The 16,705-nt window shown below is 42.2% G+C and overlaps 3 protein-coding genes across 5 annotated transcripts in view; 2 read left to right on the top strand and 1 right to left on the bottom strand.

Annotated features, from left to right (window-relative positions):
* The window catches only part of ADCY3 (adenylate cyclase 3), a 91,751-nt gene extending 90,737 nt beyond the window's left edge, over window positions 1-1,014 (top strand). For both annotated transcript variants that reach the window (XM_040496208.1, XM_040496206.1), the window contains exon 22: window positions 4-1,014. In XM_040496208.1, coding sequence (XP_040352142.1) covers window positions 4-186 — 183 coding nt within the window. In that variant the 3' untranslated portion in view covers window positions 187-1,014. The remainder of the gene's footprint in view (window positions 1-3) is intronic.
* Window positions 322-14,790, bottom strand: CENPO (centromere protein O). 2 transcript variants are annotated; one of them, XM_040496209.1, is made up of 8 exons: window positions 14,659-14,790; window positions 14,319-14,420; window positions 12,695-12,861; window positions 6,572-6,689; window positions 5,632-5,891; window positions 3,221-3,392; window positions 1,893-2,059; window positions 322-802 (listed from the first exon to the last, which is right to left on the bottom strand). In XM_040496209.1, exons 2-7 carry the CDS (start codon window positions 14,347-14,349, stop codon window positions 1,923-1,925), a joined length of 885 nt encoding a protein of 294 aa, XP_040352143.1. In that variant the 5' UTR covers window positions 14,350-14,420; window positions 14,659-14,790; the 3' UTR covers window positions 322-802; window positions 1,893-1,922. The 2 variants fall into 2 exon arrangements, with proteins under 2 accessions (XP_040352143.1, XP_040352144.1); XM_040496210.1 differs by having other exon boundaries at window positions 1,948-2,059.
* The window catches only part of PTRHD1 (peptidyl-tRNA hydrolase domain containing 1), a 3,318-nt gene continuing 1,383 nt past the window's right edge, over window positions 14,771-16,705 (top strand). The window contains exon 1 of the mRNA XM_040496211.1: window positions 14,771-15,048. Within this exon, the coding sequence (XP_040352145.1) occupies window positions 14,797-15,048 (252 nt within the window). The 5' untranslated portion in view covers window positions 14,771-14,796. The remainder of the gene's footprint in view (window positions 15,049-16,705) is intronic.

The raw sequence follows: 16,705 nt of genomic DNA, 5'->3' as shown, positions 1-16,705 counted from the left end.
CAGGTGGTGGAAGAAACACAAGCCATCCTTCGGGAGTACGGCTTCCGCTTTGTGAGGCGAGGGCCCATCTTTGTGAAAGGGAAGGGGGAGCTGCTAACCTTTTTCTTGAAGGGGCGGGAGAAGCCAGCTGTCTTCCCTAACGGCTCCTCGGTCACCCTGCCCCACCAGGTGGTGGACAACTCCTGAATGGCCGCGAGCCCCACAACAGTCCAAATGGGAGGGGAGAATCTGTTTTTTTGGAATCAAAGAAAGGCCTTGGGAAAGGACAAATGACCAAGCCCCAACCTGCCCAAACTGTTGGAAGTGCACACTCACATAGACTTTAGGTTTAAAAATCTCAAGCCTTCATTTGTTCATGGATACGTGAGCTCTGAGGGTGGCCATACTATTCCTCAGCGTGCCTGTAGCTTCCTCAGAGAGTAGGGGTCTTAGGCATAGTACTGGAACAATCCTTCCAGAGCCCGGGTCTGACCAGCCCTCCCTCCCCCAGAGAGGCCACGGCCACTGTGAGCGGGAACGTATCCGAGGTGGGACAGAGCTGCCTTTGCTGCGGGGCTGGGAGCACAGGTGGGAGAGCTGTGCTTCGGACGAGGACCTGGCGGGACTCGACAACCGAGCGGCCAGCTGCTCTCCCTGGCGCACACGTGGAAGGCCTCTTTCAGGCTGGAGAGCTGCTGGTCTCCGTATGGTCCGGGCTAGGTGAACTGGCCCTCATGCTGATGTTCCTGATAATCTTGAAAGGTTCTTCTGGAACCCCTGCCACCTTAGTCATGAGAGCAGAAAGTGCAATATTTCCTTTTACCTGGTGGGAGGGAGGGAAAGGGAATTTATTTCTGAGAGAAAAATATATAAACAGATCTTCTACATTTATATTTTTAACTTTCTGTTAAACACTTTCCAATATTGCCTTGCCTCTTGAGCTCTTGCTACAGTCGCCTTTGCTACTGCTTTAAAAGAGAATTTACAGGTATTGATAAAGAAGACAGTTTTATTAAAAGCTTTATTCAACTTGGATGTGATCACTGTGAAAACTGTTAATACCAATCATCTGAAAAGCGCTAAGTGCTTTGCTAACTCACACCACTCATCCTTACCACATGCCTAGAAGGCAAGAGCCTGAACTAAGACCTCTCTCTTACTCTCAAGCTGCTTCCTTCTAATGGTGGGCCGAGCTGGCTCTACGAGTCCCCTGTGCTCCCACACACATAGGTTACTTCCTGGTCATCGGGTCCAAAGAGTGACCACGGTGGAGACCTGGCTGCAGCTCTGGGGCAGGAAGGGGGGTCAGGACTCCTATCAGGCCTGTGCAGCATGGGAGAGCTTGCAGAAGACAGATGAGGGAGGTCCGCTTCCCTTTGTAACCGCTGAGTTTGAGCAGACTTCTGATCGTGCTTTTTTATAGCTGACCTAACACATTCAACTGACGTGTTTTAGAAAACAAAGCATTTGCCACATAGAGAGAGCCCTGATTATCCACAGTATGTTCTCACACCATATTCTTTATGAAACGGGCCTAGAATACACTGCTTCATTTAAGGATCAAATACGTTTTCCTTAACTGTCATTCAGGAACCCAGAATGTTGTAAAAACTTTATTTTCAAAAGACTCAGGAAAACGAGGCAGAATTAAAGCTTTCATAAAAGCTACTCTTCAGTTGAATGGTACATACTCCCTCTTTCACAAAATGCCTTCTGCCCCACACACATTCTGATTTTCAGCTAAAATATATGATCAAATCAATACCTCAATTGTCCAAACTTGCCCCTTACCATCATGATGAGATGAATGTTCTCATTACAAGGATGGTCCCTAGGCAAGGGCTCTGAATCTTTCAATAGTTTTCAGTTCCCAGGACCACACCTGGGACTGTGCACAGTATTACTTTACTCACTTTTGACATGTTCCCAGTGAAAATAATATTCTAGGAGACCAGGCTCATATCCAACCTTTCTCCGTTTCTTGCAAACGAAGTAAACACTTGATGCAGGGGCTTCGTAAAAAACAGATTTTCATGGGATGCTCGCTGTTCTTCCCATGAAGTGGATGAGGCGTCCGTCCCTAAAATAGATTAAATCAATCTCATTTAGTGCAACTGGGGGAACCTGAACCTGGATCACTGGTGTTCTGGACCCACATAACTTTTTTTTTCTTTTGGTCTGGAGGAAAGAGGCTGCCCTTTATTGGACCAATGAAGTTTTGAGACCCGAACAGACCCTGCCCAGAAGGAAGCCTAAAATCTGCGGCAGCTTCAAATTTTCCACCTCCTAAAAATATTTTTTCCTATTTTTCATTATTGCCCATGTCACATTATGATGGTATATTTAACTATAAAACTGTATCATAAAGCTCTCTCAGCCAGCCCTAAAAAATTCCCATCCAGAGAAGGGTCTCTAGAGAGCGACATATACACTCGTCTACTTGGCTTCTTAGTGAAATGAGTCTTTTGGCTCTCTTCATCCAAGTGACCCTCTGACAGCCTCATGAGCTGTCTCTCTTCAGGAGGGGTCTCCAAAGAAAACAAATCTTAAACTGGAGGAGCATTAGCAGACCTGGATGGAACAAAGGAGAGGGAACAAGGGTAAATTATGTCTACTACCCGCAAAAAGGAGAGAAAAACTGGTAGAAAGAAGGAAAACATTTGGGACACCTCGGTGGCTCGGTCGGTTAAGCGTCTGACTTCCACTCAGGTCATGATCTTCCAGTTCCTGAGTTCAATCCCCCCATCAGGCTCTCTGCTGTCAGCACAGAGCCTGCTTCAGATCACTCACTCTCAATATCTCTCTCTCTCAAATATACACATTAAAACCTTTTTTTTTAATTTTTATTTTCATTTTTGGGACAGAGAGAGACAGAGCATGAACGGGGGAGGGGCAGAAAGAGAGCGAGACACAGAATCGGAAACAGGCTCCAGGCTCTGAGCCATCAGCCCAGAGCCCGACGCGGGGCTCGAACTCAAGGACCGCGAGATCGTGACCTGGCTGAAGTCGGACGCTTAACCGACTGCGCCACCCAGGCGCCTCTCAAATATACACATTAAAAAATATATTTTAAAAAAAGAAAAATATTCTTTGTATTTTACTGAGTACATTTCTGGTAGATTAACAGAAGAACGGGTCTCCAAAGGTCCAACTGATGTAATCTACCTATTTTACCGTCTCATTCAACCTGAGTAACGCTGAGCACATTGTAATCTCTTCACTGAGGCATCCTTCCTCTCACCTTGGTACGTAATGGTGACGTCAGTTGGAAGGGTCGTCGTGAGGTCCTTATACAGCAGTCTAGCACAAAATGGGAACGACCGACCCTGTGGCTCCACTTTGTAAGTAAACGACAGCAAGTTGCACAGCGAGTTTCTCTGCAAGGGCCCAGCCAGAAAGGCTGCAAAGTCTCTCTAAGGGGTGTGGGGGTCAGAAGAGAGACACAATGTATGATGACTACAGTTCCAAAGGCAGTGAGTGGTTGTGACACTTCAAACAAACATGTCTACAAATATAGGGCCCATTAATCAAATTTCAGAGAACTAAACAAAAGAGAAAAGCCTGTAAAAAGGACTAATGATAAAGATGTGAAGACTTAGTGGCATCCTAGAAAGACCTGCAGAAAACACTAAATAAATGGCTGGGGGTTGGGGGCATAAGGGAGATACAATTTCTGCCAAGAATTTCATGGTCTTCATACAGTTGGCTAAGATGCTTTGTGTCTGTGTCCACGTTATCAGTGTAAGTTTAACTGACAACTAAGAGCTTCAGAGTCATTCTAAATGCATGGGTGGAACACAGCTTCTAAAAGTCATATATTCCTTATCTGTATTCATTTCCTGTCTACTTAAAAGCACTTTTTTTCCTCACCCAACCCTAGCTCCAATGCAACCCCAAGAAGGTAGGCCAGAGTTCAGGCAAAGATGGATAGTATTCCTCTATGTATTACTCTGCTTTGCAACTATACCTAAGATTCAGCAAGACACTTGGTACAGAGTAAGTACTCTATAAATCCCTGCTGAATTAACAGTACAGAAACTGTATAGGCATTCCTCAGAGATACTGTGGGTTCAGTTCCAGACTGCTGCAATGAAGCAAGTCAAATGAATTGTTTGGTTTCCCAGGACAGTTATGTTTATACCATACTGTAGCCTATTAAGTACACAATAGCATTATGTCTAAAAAACCAATGTACATATCTTTTTAAATTTATCTATTTTGAGAGAAAAATTGAGAGAGAGGGAGGGGCAGAGAGAATCCTAAGCAAGCTCCACACTATCAGTACAGAGCCCAACATGGGCCTTGATCTCACACACTGTGAGATCATGACCTGAGCTGAGATCAAGAGTCGGTCACTTAACCAGCTGAGCCACCCAGGCACCCCCCTGCCAATATGCAGATCTTAATTAAAAAACACTTTATTACTAAAAAATGTTGGGGCGCCTGGGTGGCGCAGTCGGTTAAGCGTCCGACTTCAACCAGGTCACGATCTTGCAGTCCAGGAGTTTGAGCCCCGCGTCAGGCTCTGGGCTGATGGCTCAGAGCCTGGAGCCTGTTTCCGATTCTGTGTCTCCCTCTCTCTCTGCCCCTCCCCCGTTCATGCTCTGTCTCTCTCTGTCCCAAAAATAAATAAACGTTGAAAAAATAAATAAATAAATAAATAAAAATAAAAAAAAATAAAAAATGCTAACCATCATCTGAACATTTAGTGAATCATAATCACTGATCAGATCACCATAACAAATAATGAAGAAGTTTGAAGTATTGAGAGAATTAACAAAATGTGACACAGAGACACAAAATGAGCAAATGCTGTTGGAGAAATGGCACAAATAGGCTTGCTTAACAGAAGGTCGCCACAAACCTTCAATCTGTAGAAAAACACAATATCTGCCCAGTGCAATAAAGAGAGGTACAATAAAATGAGGTATGACTGTACTTTGTGAAGGGAAGAAAGGGTCAAGTATAAAAGCTTGACGACTACCATTCGGGAGTGAAAAATCCCTTAACCAGCATCCATGCTTCAACAGCATCCAGAATTTCAAAAGGGGAAGAAGGTGGAAAATAACTTGTATATAAATAAGAAACACGCATCAAGGGGCGCCTGGGTGGCGCAGTCGGTTAAGCGTCCGACTTCAGCCAGGTCACGATCTCGCAGTCCGTGAGTTCGAGCCCCGCGTCGGGCTCTGGGCTGATGGCTCAGAGCCTGGAGCCTGTTTCCGATTCTGTGTCTCCCTCTCTCTCTGCCCCTCCCCTGTTCATGCTCTGTCTCTCTCTGTCCCAAAAATAAATAAACGTTGAAAAAAAAATTTTTTTTAAAAAAAGAAACACGCATCAGAAGGACAATGGTCAAACTTCTGGCTCAGAATTATAAAGCATTTTAAATACAAAAGAGGAGTGCCTGGGTGGCTCAGTAGGTCATGATCCCAGGGTCATCGGATAGAGACCGACATGGGCTCTGTGCTGAGTGTGGAGCTTGCTTAAGATATTCTTTCTCTCTCTCCCTCTGCCCAATCCTCTACTTGAGCATTCTCTCTAAAATAAAAAAATAAAAATAAGGTAAAATATAAAAAATAACTTGCCCCCACCTTTTTTCACCTTTTGAGCCTATTCTGGGCTAATAAAATCCTATATAAGATCCCAGACAGATACCTGAAGTTGATCTGCCTGGTACTTCCTCCCAGCGTAAGCATTTAGGTATTCGCAGAGACAGAACAGGAAGTGCTGAATATTAGTCTGTAAGTATTTTGCAGATATCTCCTCTAGGGGAATGAAGACTGGAACTGAATGGTGATGTATCCGAAGTGGCTTCTGTATGACAAGGTCGACAAAATAGGAATCCAGCAAATTTCCCTCAAAAGCAGTGCTGATGCAGACACAGACCCCTCGGCTGGTCCGTTTCCCACTGAGTCCTGAAGCAAACAAGTTGATACCTGTCAACACATGTCAGCAAAGGTAGTTTCTTTCTCGGCTGTGCAATCACTTCAGCACTGCCTCATACACACAATATGTTTGTTGAATGAACAATCAAATGTTTGTTGAATGAACATAATAGACTCTTTATTCTGACGCTGCCTCACTTCAGATTTGAGTTGTTAAAACCATGGAAGATGGTGGAAAAGATAAAACATCCTTATATCAAATTATGGAAGAAGAGATTTAGAAATTTTCATGTTACTCCTTTTTCTGAGTGTCAAATAATGTATGATAGTGCAGTTCCTTCCACAATCCTCTTATGCCATAGATAATGGGCAGGATAAATCCCCATTATAGTAGGAAAACAGAGACTTACTAGGTTGAAACAACTTGACCAGTGATATCAAGCCAGCCAGCAGCAAAGGCAGTTCTACCACAGGGTCCAACACACACTAGAGCTAAAATGAATAAGCTGGCCACCAACCAATCTTCTGCAAAAAGTGGCCGATTTTGTAGGTGAAGATGCCCACAAACAGTATGCCAGCTTTGTGTGTATAGGCTGAAGAAGGCAAAATCCATGCTCATGAAATAAGTCCAGGACTAATAATATATCTAGCAAACCAATGCACTAGAGACAAGAGACTCAGACTGAAACAGGTCAGAAAATAAATTATACCTGTAAAACGATATGCCTGCAAAATGGCTTTCATATTTTCCTCTTTTCCTCCCACAGCTTCTTGCTCACTGATCTCCAATGTTTGGTCGGGTTCTGCATTGGCAGTAGATGCTTTAATCTGCAAAATATGCAGCAAATCAAACTGGGTGCAAAGGGGCATAGCACAGGGTCCTTGCCCTCACATAAATGCAGAGTATTTTTTATTATGTAATAAGTGTATTAGGCTACAGTGACCCATTAGTGCTATGAATCCACAAGAAAGGAAAAATTTTGTGGGTCACTGTGCTAGAAATCAGAGTAGCAACTGTGCTGGCCCAAAGAAGAATCAGGACTTTGATAGGAATGGAGAATATTGTGAGAAGAAAAAGAAAAGGGTGTAAAGCAAGTCTAGGGTAAGCACAGGGTAGCAAAGCAATGAAAACATGTCATACCACAGCTTGCGGGATATAGTTAAAGCCACGTGACAGGCACTGAATGTTTATATCCCTCAAAATTCATATGCTGAAACCTAATGCCCGATGTGATGGTATTTGGAGGCAGGGCCTCTGGCTGGTGATTAGGTCACAATATTGGAGCCTTCATGAATGAGATTAGTGCCCTTGTAAGAGACCCCAGAGAGCTAGCTCACCCCTTCCAGCATGTAAACTACACTTCTAGCACTTCAACTACAGTGAGAAGACTACCATCAATGAGGAAGTAGGTCCTCATCAGACATTGAATCTGCCGGGTCCATAATCTTGGACTTCCCAGGCTCTAGAACTGTGAGAAATGTGTGTTGTTGATAGGCCACCCAGTTTGTGGTATTTTTGTTCCAACAGCCCGTATTTGACCAAGACACTGTGCTTAGTGAAAAATTTATAACCTCACAAACAAAAAGGGGAAAAGAAAGACTAAAAAAAAAAAATCAGTAAGTATTCATCTCAGGAAGCTAAAAAGCAACTTAAATCTAAAGAATAGAAGGAAGGGTATAGTGAATTATGAGAAAATATCAATGAAAATGCAACACAAATGTGTAAAAGAGAAAAATCAATAATGCCAAAAGTTGGTTCTTTAATAAAACTGATACAAAACTGATAACAAGACTGATCAAGGAGAGAAAAAGAGAAGAGTGATCACAAATTACCAATCAGATTAAAAACTGAGACAATGCTACTGATCAATCCTATTCACAAGATAGTTGTTTAAGAAGCTTCAAACAACTTTATGGCACAAAAACAGACACTCAGATCAATGGAACAGAATAGAGAACCCAGAAATGGACCCACAGACGTATGGCCAACTAATCTTTGACAAAGCAAGAAAGAAGATTCAATGGAATAAAGGCAGTCTCTTCAGCAAATGGTGCTGGGAAAACTGGACAGCGACATGCAAAAGAATGAACCTGGACCACTTTCTTATACCAGACACAAAAATAAACTCAAAATGGATGAAAGACCTCAATGTAAGACAGGAAGCCATCAAAATCCTCGAGGAGAAAGCAGGCAAAAACCTCTTTGATCTTGGCCACAGCAACTTCTTCCTCAACATATCTCCAGAGGCAAGGGAAACAAAAGCAAAACTGTTCAGGACCTCATCAAAATAAAAAGCTTCTGCACAGCAAAGGAAATAATCAGCAAAACTAAAAGGTAACTGATGGAATGGGAGAAGATATTTGCAAATGACATATCAGATAAGAGTATCCAAAATCTATAAAGAACTTATCAAACTCAACACCCAAAAAATAATCCAGTGAAGATGGGCGAACATGAATAGACACTTCTCCAAAGAAGACATCCAGATGGCCAACCCACACAGGAAAAAACGCTCAACATCACTCATCATCAGGGAAATACAAATCAAAACCACAATGAGATACCACCTGTCAGAATGGCTAACATTAACAACAAAGGCAACAACAGATGTTGGTGAGGATGTGAAGAAAGAGGATCTCTTTTGCACTGATGGTGAGAATGCAAACTGGTGCAGTCACTCTGGAAAACAGTATGTAGGTTCCTCAAAAAACTAAAAATAGAACTACCCTACAACCCAGCAATTGCACTACTAGGTATTTACCCAAGGGATACAGGTGTGCTGTTTCGAAGGGGCGCATGCACCCCAATGTTTATAGCAGCACTATCGACGATAGCCAAAGTATGGAAAGAGCCAAATGTCCAAGGACGGATGAATGGATAAAGAAGATGTTGTATATATATACAATGGAGTATTACCTGGCAATCAAAAAAAATGAAATCTTGCCATTTGCAACTACATGGATAGAACTAGAGGGTGTTGTGCTAAGTGAAATCAGTCAGTCGGAGAAACACAAATATCACATGACTTCACTCATATGAGGACTTTAAGATATAAAACAGATGCACATAAGAGAAGGGAAGCAAAAATAATATAAAAACGGGAGGGGAGGGTGCCGGGATGGCTCAGTCGGTTAAGTGTCCAACTTCGGCTCAGGTCATGATCTCACAGTTCGTGAGTTCAAGCCCCACATCAGGCTCTGTGCTGACAGCCCAGAGCCCGCTTCGGATTCTGTGTCTCCCTCTCTCTGCCCCTCCCCCACTCACATTCTGCCTCTCTCTCTCAAATAAACATTAAAAAGTAAAAAAAAAAAAAAAAAAAGCAGGGAGGGGGACAAAACATAAGAGACTCTTAAATATAGAGAACAAACAGAGGGTTGCTGGAGGGGTTGTGGGAGGGTGGGATGGGCTAAATGGGTAAGGGGCATTGAGGAATCTACTCCTGAAATCATTGTTGCACCATATGCTAAGTTGGATGTAAATTAAAAAATAAATTATTAATAAAAATTAAAAAAACAAAAATAAAACAAAACAAACAAAAATAAAAACAAAAACAAGAAGGTTCAAACAACTTTAAATGAAATGCAATTTACCAAAGATGACCCAAAGGGAAACAGGAAATATAAAAGCTTTATATTAATCAAAGAAATTGAATCAGAAACTTAAAACCTTCCCACAAAGGAGGCCCAAAGTTTTACCAGGTAGTTCTCTTTACAAATATTTAAGGAAAAACCACACCGATTTTATGTAAACTTTTCCAATGAACAGAAAAAGAGGAAAATATATCAACTCTCTTTATAAGACCCAGTTAAATTTGATGCCAAAACCCGAAAAGGACATTAAAACAAACAAAAAAAAAAGCACAAGACAATCTCAAGAATTTAGATGTAAAAGTCCTATTAGCAAATATTAGCAAATAGAATTCAACATTATACAGAAAGGTAATACATCAAACCAACTTAGGTTTATTCTAAAAATGTAAGCCATTATCATTCAAAAACCAATCAATATGTATCACCACATTAATACAAGCCATACAACCACCTTAATGTATGCAGTAAAAACATTTGATAAAATTCAATACTTGATCACAATTAAATGAGCAAGCTAGACATAGAAGACCATTTCCTTAAACTGATAAGAGTATGTATACAAAATTTAGAGCAAACAGGTTGACCCTAAGATTATTTCTACTCAACAATATAGGAAACAACTTAGCTAGTAGAATAAGGCAAGGAAAACAAATTACAAGGATTGGAAAGAAGTAAAACTGTTAGTGTTTGCATATGACATGATTCCAGATGTAGAAATCCCAAAAGAATAGAGAGATAAATAGAATTAATGTAGATTTAGCAAAGTTGTCATAAAGTCAATATATAAAAATCAAATATATTTCTACATAATATGAAAATAAAATTTCTAAAAGATAATACATCAGAGGCTATTAAAATAGGACTTGTGGGTCAAACCTATCTTGACACTTATTTTTGTAAATTAAGGTTTGACTGGAACACACCCACGCACGTACTTATTGTCTATGGCTACTTCACAGTACAACAGCAGAGCTGAATAGTTGCCATAGAGACCAGGTGGCTCACAAAGCCTAAAATAATGACTATCTGGCCTTATACAGAAAGTCTGTGGACCCCTGCCATATACGTTAACATCAGGAAAAATCAAATACATAAAGATAAATATACTGAATGATGTTTAAGACCTCTACACATGGGTGGCTCAGTCGGTTAAGCGTCCGACTTTGGCTCAGGTCATGCATGATCTCACGGTTTGTGAGTCTGAGCCCCACGTCAGGCTCTGTGCCGACAGCTCAGGGCCTGGAGCATGCTTCAGATCCTGTGTCTCCTTCTCTCTCTACCCCTCCCCTGCTTGCACTCTGTCTCTCTCAAAAATAAATAAACATTAAAAAAATGATAAAAAAAATAAAGATCTCTACACATAAAACTGCACACATTAATAAGAGAAATTAAAGAACTAAATAAATGGAAAGATACATCATGTACACTGACTGGAAAATGCAATATTGAAAATATTTCAATTCTCTCCAAATTTGTGTATAGATTCAATGCAGTCCCAATCAAAACTATAGGTTTTTTGGAAATTGACAGCTGATTCCCAAATTTATGTAAAATTCAAGGGGCCAAGAATAGCCGAGATTATTCTGAAGATGACGACATATATGACAGGTATCCAAACTTACAGTAAATAAATCTCTTGTACCCACATGGAACAGAACAGGCCCACAGTGGACCCAAAGATCCATTACAACACAACGGGAAAAGAACGGACATCAAAAAGTGGTAGCAAATGCACTGGATATTCACATGGAAAAACAAAAGTAGTAGTATGACCTCTACTTCATCCCATACACAAAAATCAATTCCAGACAGACTGTAGTTCTGAAAGTAAAAAGTACAATAGAGTTTTTAGAAAATACCACAGAACATCTTCACCATCTCAAGTTAGGCAAAGATTTATTAAAAGGAAACAAGAGCAGTTAAGTATAAAATTAGACTCCTAAATCAACCTTCATTAAAATGAAGACTTTCTTTTCATCACAAGACACCATTAGGGTGAAAAGGCAAGCCACAGTCTAAGAGAAGATTCGTAATACATATACTAAAGAATTCATATCCAAAATATGTAAACAACTCTACAATTCAGTAAGAGATACACAACGCAATAAAATTTTTGCAGAAGCCTCAAAAAGCCTATTTCACAACAGAAGACTTTCAAGTATCCAATACAGGTACTTAACAGCATTAGTTATCAGGCAATTGCAAATTACTCCGCCATGAGATACTGTGACACTCAGCAGAGTGACAAATTTTTTAAACTGACAATATCAACTACTGGTAAATATGCAAAATGATGGAAATCTTTTACACAGGTGCTGGGAATGTAAAATTGGTGGAATCACTTCCAAAAACTGTTTGGCAGTATTTACTAAGGACAAATATGACCTAGCAATTCTACAAAGTATACACCTGATAGAAAAGTACGTATTTTTACATCAAAAGACAGGAACAAGAATGTTTCACAGCCCTGAAGTGAAATAAAATAACCCAAATGTCGCCAATACAATGAAGTAAATAAATTGTGGAATATTCATAAAATGAAATTACTACACAGCAATAAAAAAGAATGACCACTATGTGCACCAGTATGGATAAATCTCACAGACAGCATTCAAAAATAACAAGTCAGACATAAGTTTACACTTTTTACATTTATATAAAATTCAATGTAGGGTCTTATGAAGCATTTTCCTGGCTGTGTAAGAGTTATTGGAGAAGTAGATATACACGAAGAGAAAACAACGAGCAGACTACTCCAATAATCCCAGCATCCCATCCCCTGGTAAATATTTACAACATATGTGGATAATACTTTGGAAGCACAAAGACAACCTAAAGGAAAATTTGGCAGGTCTTGCTGACCTATCCTGGCCAAGAGAGAAAACTGAAGAGAAGGAAGCGTCAAAGTTCACTGTGAGGTTTCAAGTCTGTAAGGGAAAGATGGAGGTAATGACAAAAATACCAATGACCCATCAGGCTGAGACTGAAGTAACAAGCTCCTGTCTACAAGTGCAGGTTAAGAGGCTATTATGAAGAACTTGCCTGGCCTATCAGTAACGCCTAACAATTATTGGTTGACATTGATATTAGCTGACTCTACAGAACTGATCATTTGAGAGGTCAAGGACTGAAATCAATCCAGTAAGATCACAGGTAAAACCCATTATACAAATTGTTAATTCCCAGGTCATGCTTATTCTTTATGCTCCAGCAAAGCTTGCTAACATGGCCCCTGTACTCACTCTGGCTTGACGCTGTTTCACTTCAGCCCTGAGCTTATCACGCAGACACCTCAGTTTATGAATTTTGGTCCCAAGATCGCTCTCTGCTGTCTCTCTCGGCGGGTCTTCTAAGTTTTTACAGGATCTGCTCATTTGAGTCTCTAGTCTTTCCAAGTGAGCTAAAACACCTGAGGAAAGTAAAAAGGCAATTTCACAAGCATCCAGGGATTTCTGACTCTGGCCACAGGAAGAATTTCAGAGATGAACAGAGGGTTAACTCCCTTCTTAGAACTTTGACCAGCTAAAATGTTAGACATTGGCCATGATTTATAAAACCAGAGGACCTGACAAAAAGAATCAAGAATGAGCAGCCTTATAGGTTGGGCACTAATGTACAAGCAGTTCCTGACCAGGACAGTCCAACGTGAGCATAATCTGAATGTAACTCATGTCAGTTATCTATGATAAGGACTGGGGAAAACAGGGTCACCAAATTCACGGACTCTCTCAGACACTGTTATTAAAACTGTAGATTTTTACATTGGCTTTTATGCATGTTTCCCCAAAGTGCTAATGCATAGCTCTTTGGATTCAGACATCCAGAGAGTCTTAAGTGTTTTGAAGCTCTGAGAAGTATTATTCACACAGGACTAAAAGGACACTAAAGGGAACTGTCTACCAATATTACTGGGATTTAGAAAGGAAAACAAGTTCACAGTTGGACAGAAATTCAAAGGCAAATATCAGTTCCCAAGAGATTAAGGACCATCACAGTTTCATAATGCCAATCAAGTCTAACAATAAAGCATTTGCTGCACATTTCCTACACATTAAGACCCTGTGCTAGATGTTTTACTTGCACATTATGTAAAGAATTAAAGCATGAAGGGGCCCCTGGGTAGCTGAGTCGGTTACGTGTCCGACTCTTGATATCAGTTCAGGTCATGATCTCAAGGGTGGGATCAAGCCTTGGGTCAGGCTCTGTGCTGACAATGTGAAATCTGCTTGGAACGCTCTCTCTCTCTCCCCTCTTCGCTTGTCTCCTCCTCATGCTCGCGCACGCGCGCTCTCGCTCTCAAAATAAATAAGCTTAAAAAAAAATAAAGCATGAAGATAATTCAGTTCTTATTTTCTTTCCACAACCATCACCATAAGGCTACTACTTGCCTCCATTTTCCAGATGAAATGAGCGCAGAGAATGGCAAAGTAACTTGCCCAAGGCCACGTTATTTCTAATGGCAGGGCCAGGACACGCCCAAGTCTAACCAACACCGAAGTCACTGCTTGGCTCCGATCCTTCCACAGGTGTAATGCATAAATGACCCCACCCAAAAAAATCCTGGAAAGGAATGAGACCTCAGTGACTAGAACTGTAGCTCCGAATATATAAACACTAAGCATTATTGTGAGTGCAACCTATCCGTTTAAAAAGGGGCAGGAGCCTAGAAATGTCTGAAATAATTTCCCATCTGCAATGAATAATCTTAGCTGGCCTGTGCCTTTTCAGTCTTCAGTGTTTGGATCTTTCACCATAATGCTCCCAGCAGGCCGGGTCACACATCCGTTAGAGGAGGAAAGGGTTGTTTTGATCTAGGCGTCCTCTTTGGCAGCAGTACTAAGGGGGAAAAGGCGACCCTTTGAATACCTCCTTTGGACTTGTCATTCGCCCACTCCATCTCCTCGGTTTCCCACCGGCCTTCCTACGAAGTTGTGCAGGCAAGCCTTAATAGGGACCCAGATGTCCTTGCTGGTAAAAGAAAAAAGGCAAGAAAGTCACATCTATTCACACTTGGGGTGTCGCGAGACAGCCCAAGTCACACCGTTAGGACTCCCCTTCCCTGACCCGTCCTACCCTGCCCGTTCCCCGGTCCTAGCCGGCGGTCTACTTGCCCCCGCGCGTGCCCCACAACACGGCTTTAAGAGGCTGTTCAGCCTTCCACCGCGACCACGGTCTCGTCCGCCACCGGGTCTTCTTTTCCCCTTACCTCTTCTCTCGCTCACCCAGGCCAAGGTGGAGTTCCCGCCGTCCACGCCTTCAAAACCAAACCAATCGGACCCAGCGTGCTTTGCGCCGCCACCGTACAAAAACATGGCTGCGCTCAGGGCCCCTCCCTCATCCCGGCATGCACCGGGGAGTAGGGCCGGTCTTTCTGTGGGCCCGGAAGATGGCGGCCTCTGGCGCAGAGCCGCAGATCCTAGTCCAGTACTTGGTGTTACGAAAGGATCTGTCGCAGGCTCCATTCTCCTGGCCGGCAGGCGCAATGGTAGCGCAGGCTTGTCACGCAGCCACCGCGGCCTTGCACATTCACCGCGACCACCCCCACACGGCCGCTTACCTTCGGGACCTGGGGCGCATGCGCAAGGTGGTCCTCGAGGTGAGGCACCCGGCGGAGGGGGAGGGGTGCCGAAGTCGTCGGGACCGGAAGTGGGTGTGGTCTTGGTGCAGAGGCCTTACTTGGTCGAGTAGGTGTGGCGTGAGTGGGGAGGAGTCTTCTAAGTAGGGTTTGGGAAGGTTGCCGAGACTTGAGCGATGGCCCCGGGAGCTTTACTTCGGCCGGACGGGGGCCTGTGTGAAGAGTGAGTGGACATTGGGTTATTAAGACTTCCCGCCCCCTTCCGCTCTCATCGGCGTCCCTCTTAATAGAGGGGTATGACACCTAATTATTTGAAAAATAAATGTGTACATATATTGAACCTAGCTTCATAAATAACCAGATACCGCTGGTGTAAAATAGAGGTAAGGTTCGTTTTGCAGGCGGCCAAACAGATCTTACCCTTACCTTTTCCCTTTGTCAATTCTGCTTCTGGAAGTGTAACCTAGGAAGATACCAGATACCAGACGCATCGAAGAGCATTGTATAGATCAAGAATATTCATAGGAACACTTTATAATAGTAAAGAATGTGGAAATCACCAAATTTCCAGCACTAGTGATTGGTTAATTTTATGTTTAAAATGTGCTATTATAAAGCTAGTATAAATCACGGTTTTTGAAGCATATTTAGTTGGCATGGAAGAGTGCTCATTATGTTATGCTAACCGAACTATATTCTAACTACAAAATGATCCAGATTTTGAAAGGGAAAACTAAGGAAATACATCCACATATTGAGCAGGTGGTGAGATTTGGGTTATTTTCTAATGCTTCTCTATTCTTTTTAGTTTTCTACATTAAACACATATTTTACTTTACATTATAAAATGTACTATAAACAAACTAGAATCCTAGGGCGGAAATGGGATAATCCCTTAATGGCCAGCTGACAAAGCAGATTGTCTTTCAAGAGAAAGATTTCTGTTGGGTAGTAAAACATCAGTCAGTAACCTAGGGGGAAGTGACTTGAGAATCTATGAGTAGACAGAAAAGAAACAGATAGCTTTTCATTTAGACTTTTTATAGGAAGGGGACCTCAAGAAATCATCTGGTTCAGACATCTCCCTCTCCCACACGTTCAGGCAGATAATATATTTATTTACCCCTTTTCTCAGATGAGAGATCTGAAGCCCACAGAGATTAGACGACTTCCCTTAAGTATAGAAGATACCTGATGAAAGGTGCTTGGGTGGCTCCGTCGGTTGAGCATCCGATTCTTGATTTCGGCTCAGGTCATGATCTCACATTGGAGAGAGATGGAGCCCGAGCTATTAGCACAGAGCCTGCCGTGCTTAAGATTCTCTCTCTCCCTATATACCCCTCCCCCACTCATGCTTTCTTTCTCCCTCAAAATAAACTCAAAGGTTGCACCATCACTAAGTGGCAGAGCAATGGACTCCCTCTGACTCACTGTCCTATGCTGCTATGTGGTGCTGAAGAAGGAGTGGGGGGGGGGGGGGGAGTCCATGAGTTCTCCTCCAGCATGGCTGTGCCCAGAGGACTCTAGCTAAAGAGTGGCAATCCCTGCATCCTCCTAGTTGATAAGACAAACCTCTAGTTATCTTAATGGCTTCCGCCCTCACAGGCAAAAAATATACATTATGCCAAATAACACACTTTTTTTTTTTTTTTTGAGAGAGAGAGAGAGAGAGAGAGAG

Source organism: Herpailurus yagouaroundi, unplaced genomic scaffold (genome assembly GCF_014898765.1).
Source record: "Herpailurus yagouaroundi ecotype Mexico unplaced genomic scaffold, PumYag 188, whole genome shotgun sequence".
NCBI classification, from domain to species: domain Eukaryota; kingdom Metazoa; phylum Chordata; class Mammalia; order Carnivora; family Felidae; genus Herpailurus; species Herpailurus yagouaroundi.
Note: the sequence above shows the minus strand (reverse complement) of the source record. Positions and strands in the feature narration are given on the sequence as shown.

Coding starts and splice junctions, on each gene's coding strand:
- CENPO (XM_040496209.1), bottom strand. CDS start 14,349: ATGGAGTGGGCGAATGACAAGTCCAAAGGAG. Junction 5,892..6,571: donor GCAGGCATATCGTTTTACAG/GTATAATTTATT, acceptor TGTTTGCTTCAG/GACTCAGTGGGAAACGGACC. Junction 3,393..5,631: donor ACCAGGCAGATCAACTTCAG/GTATCTGTCTGG, acceptor CACACCCCTTAG/AGAGACTTTGCAGCCTTTCT.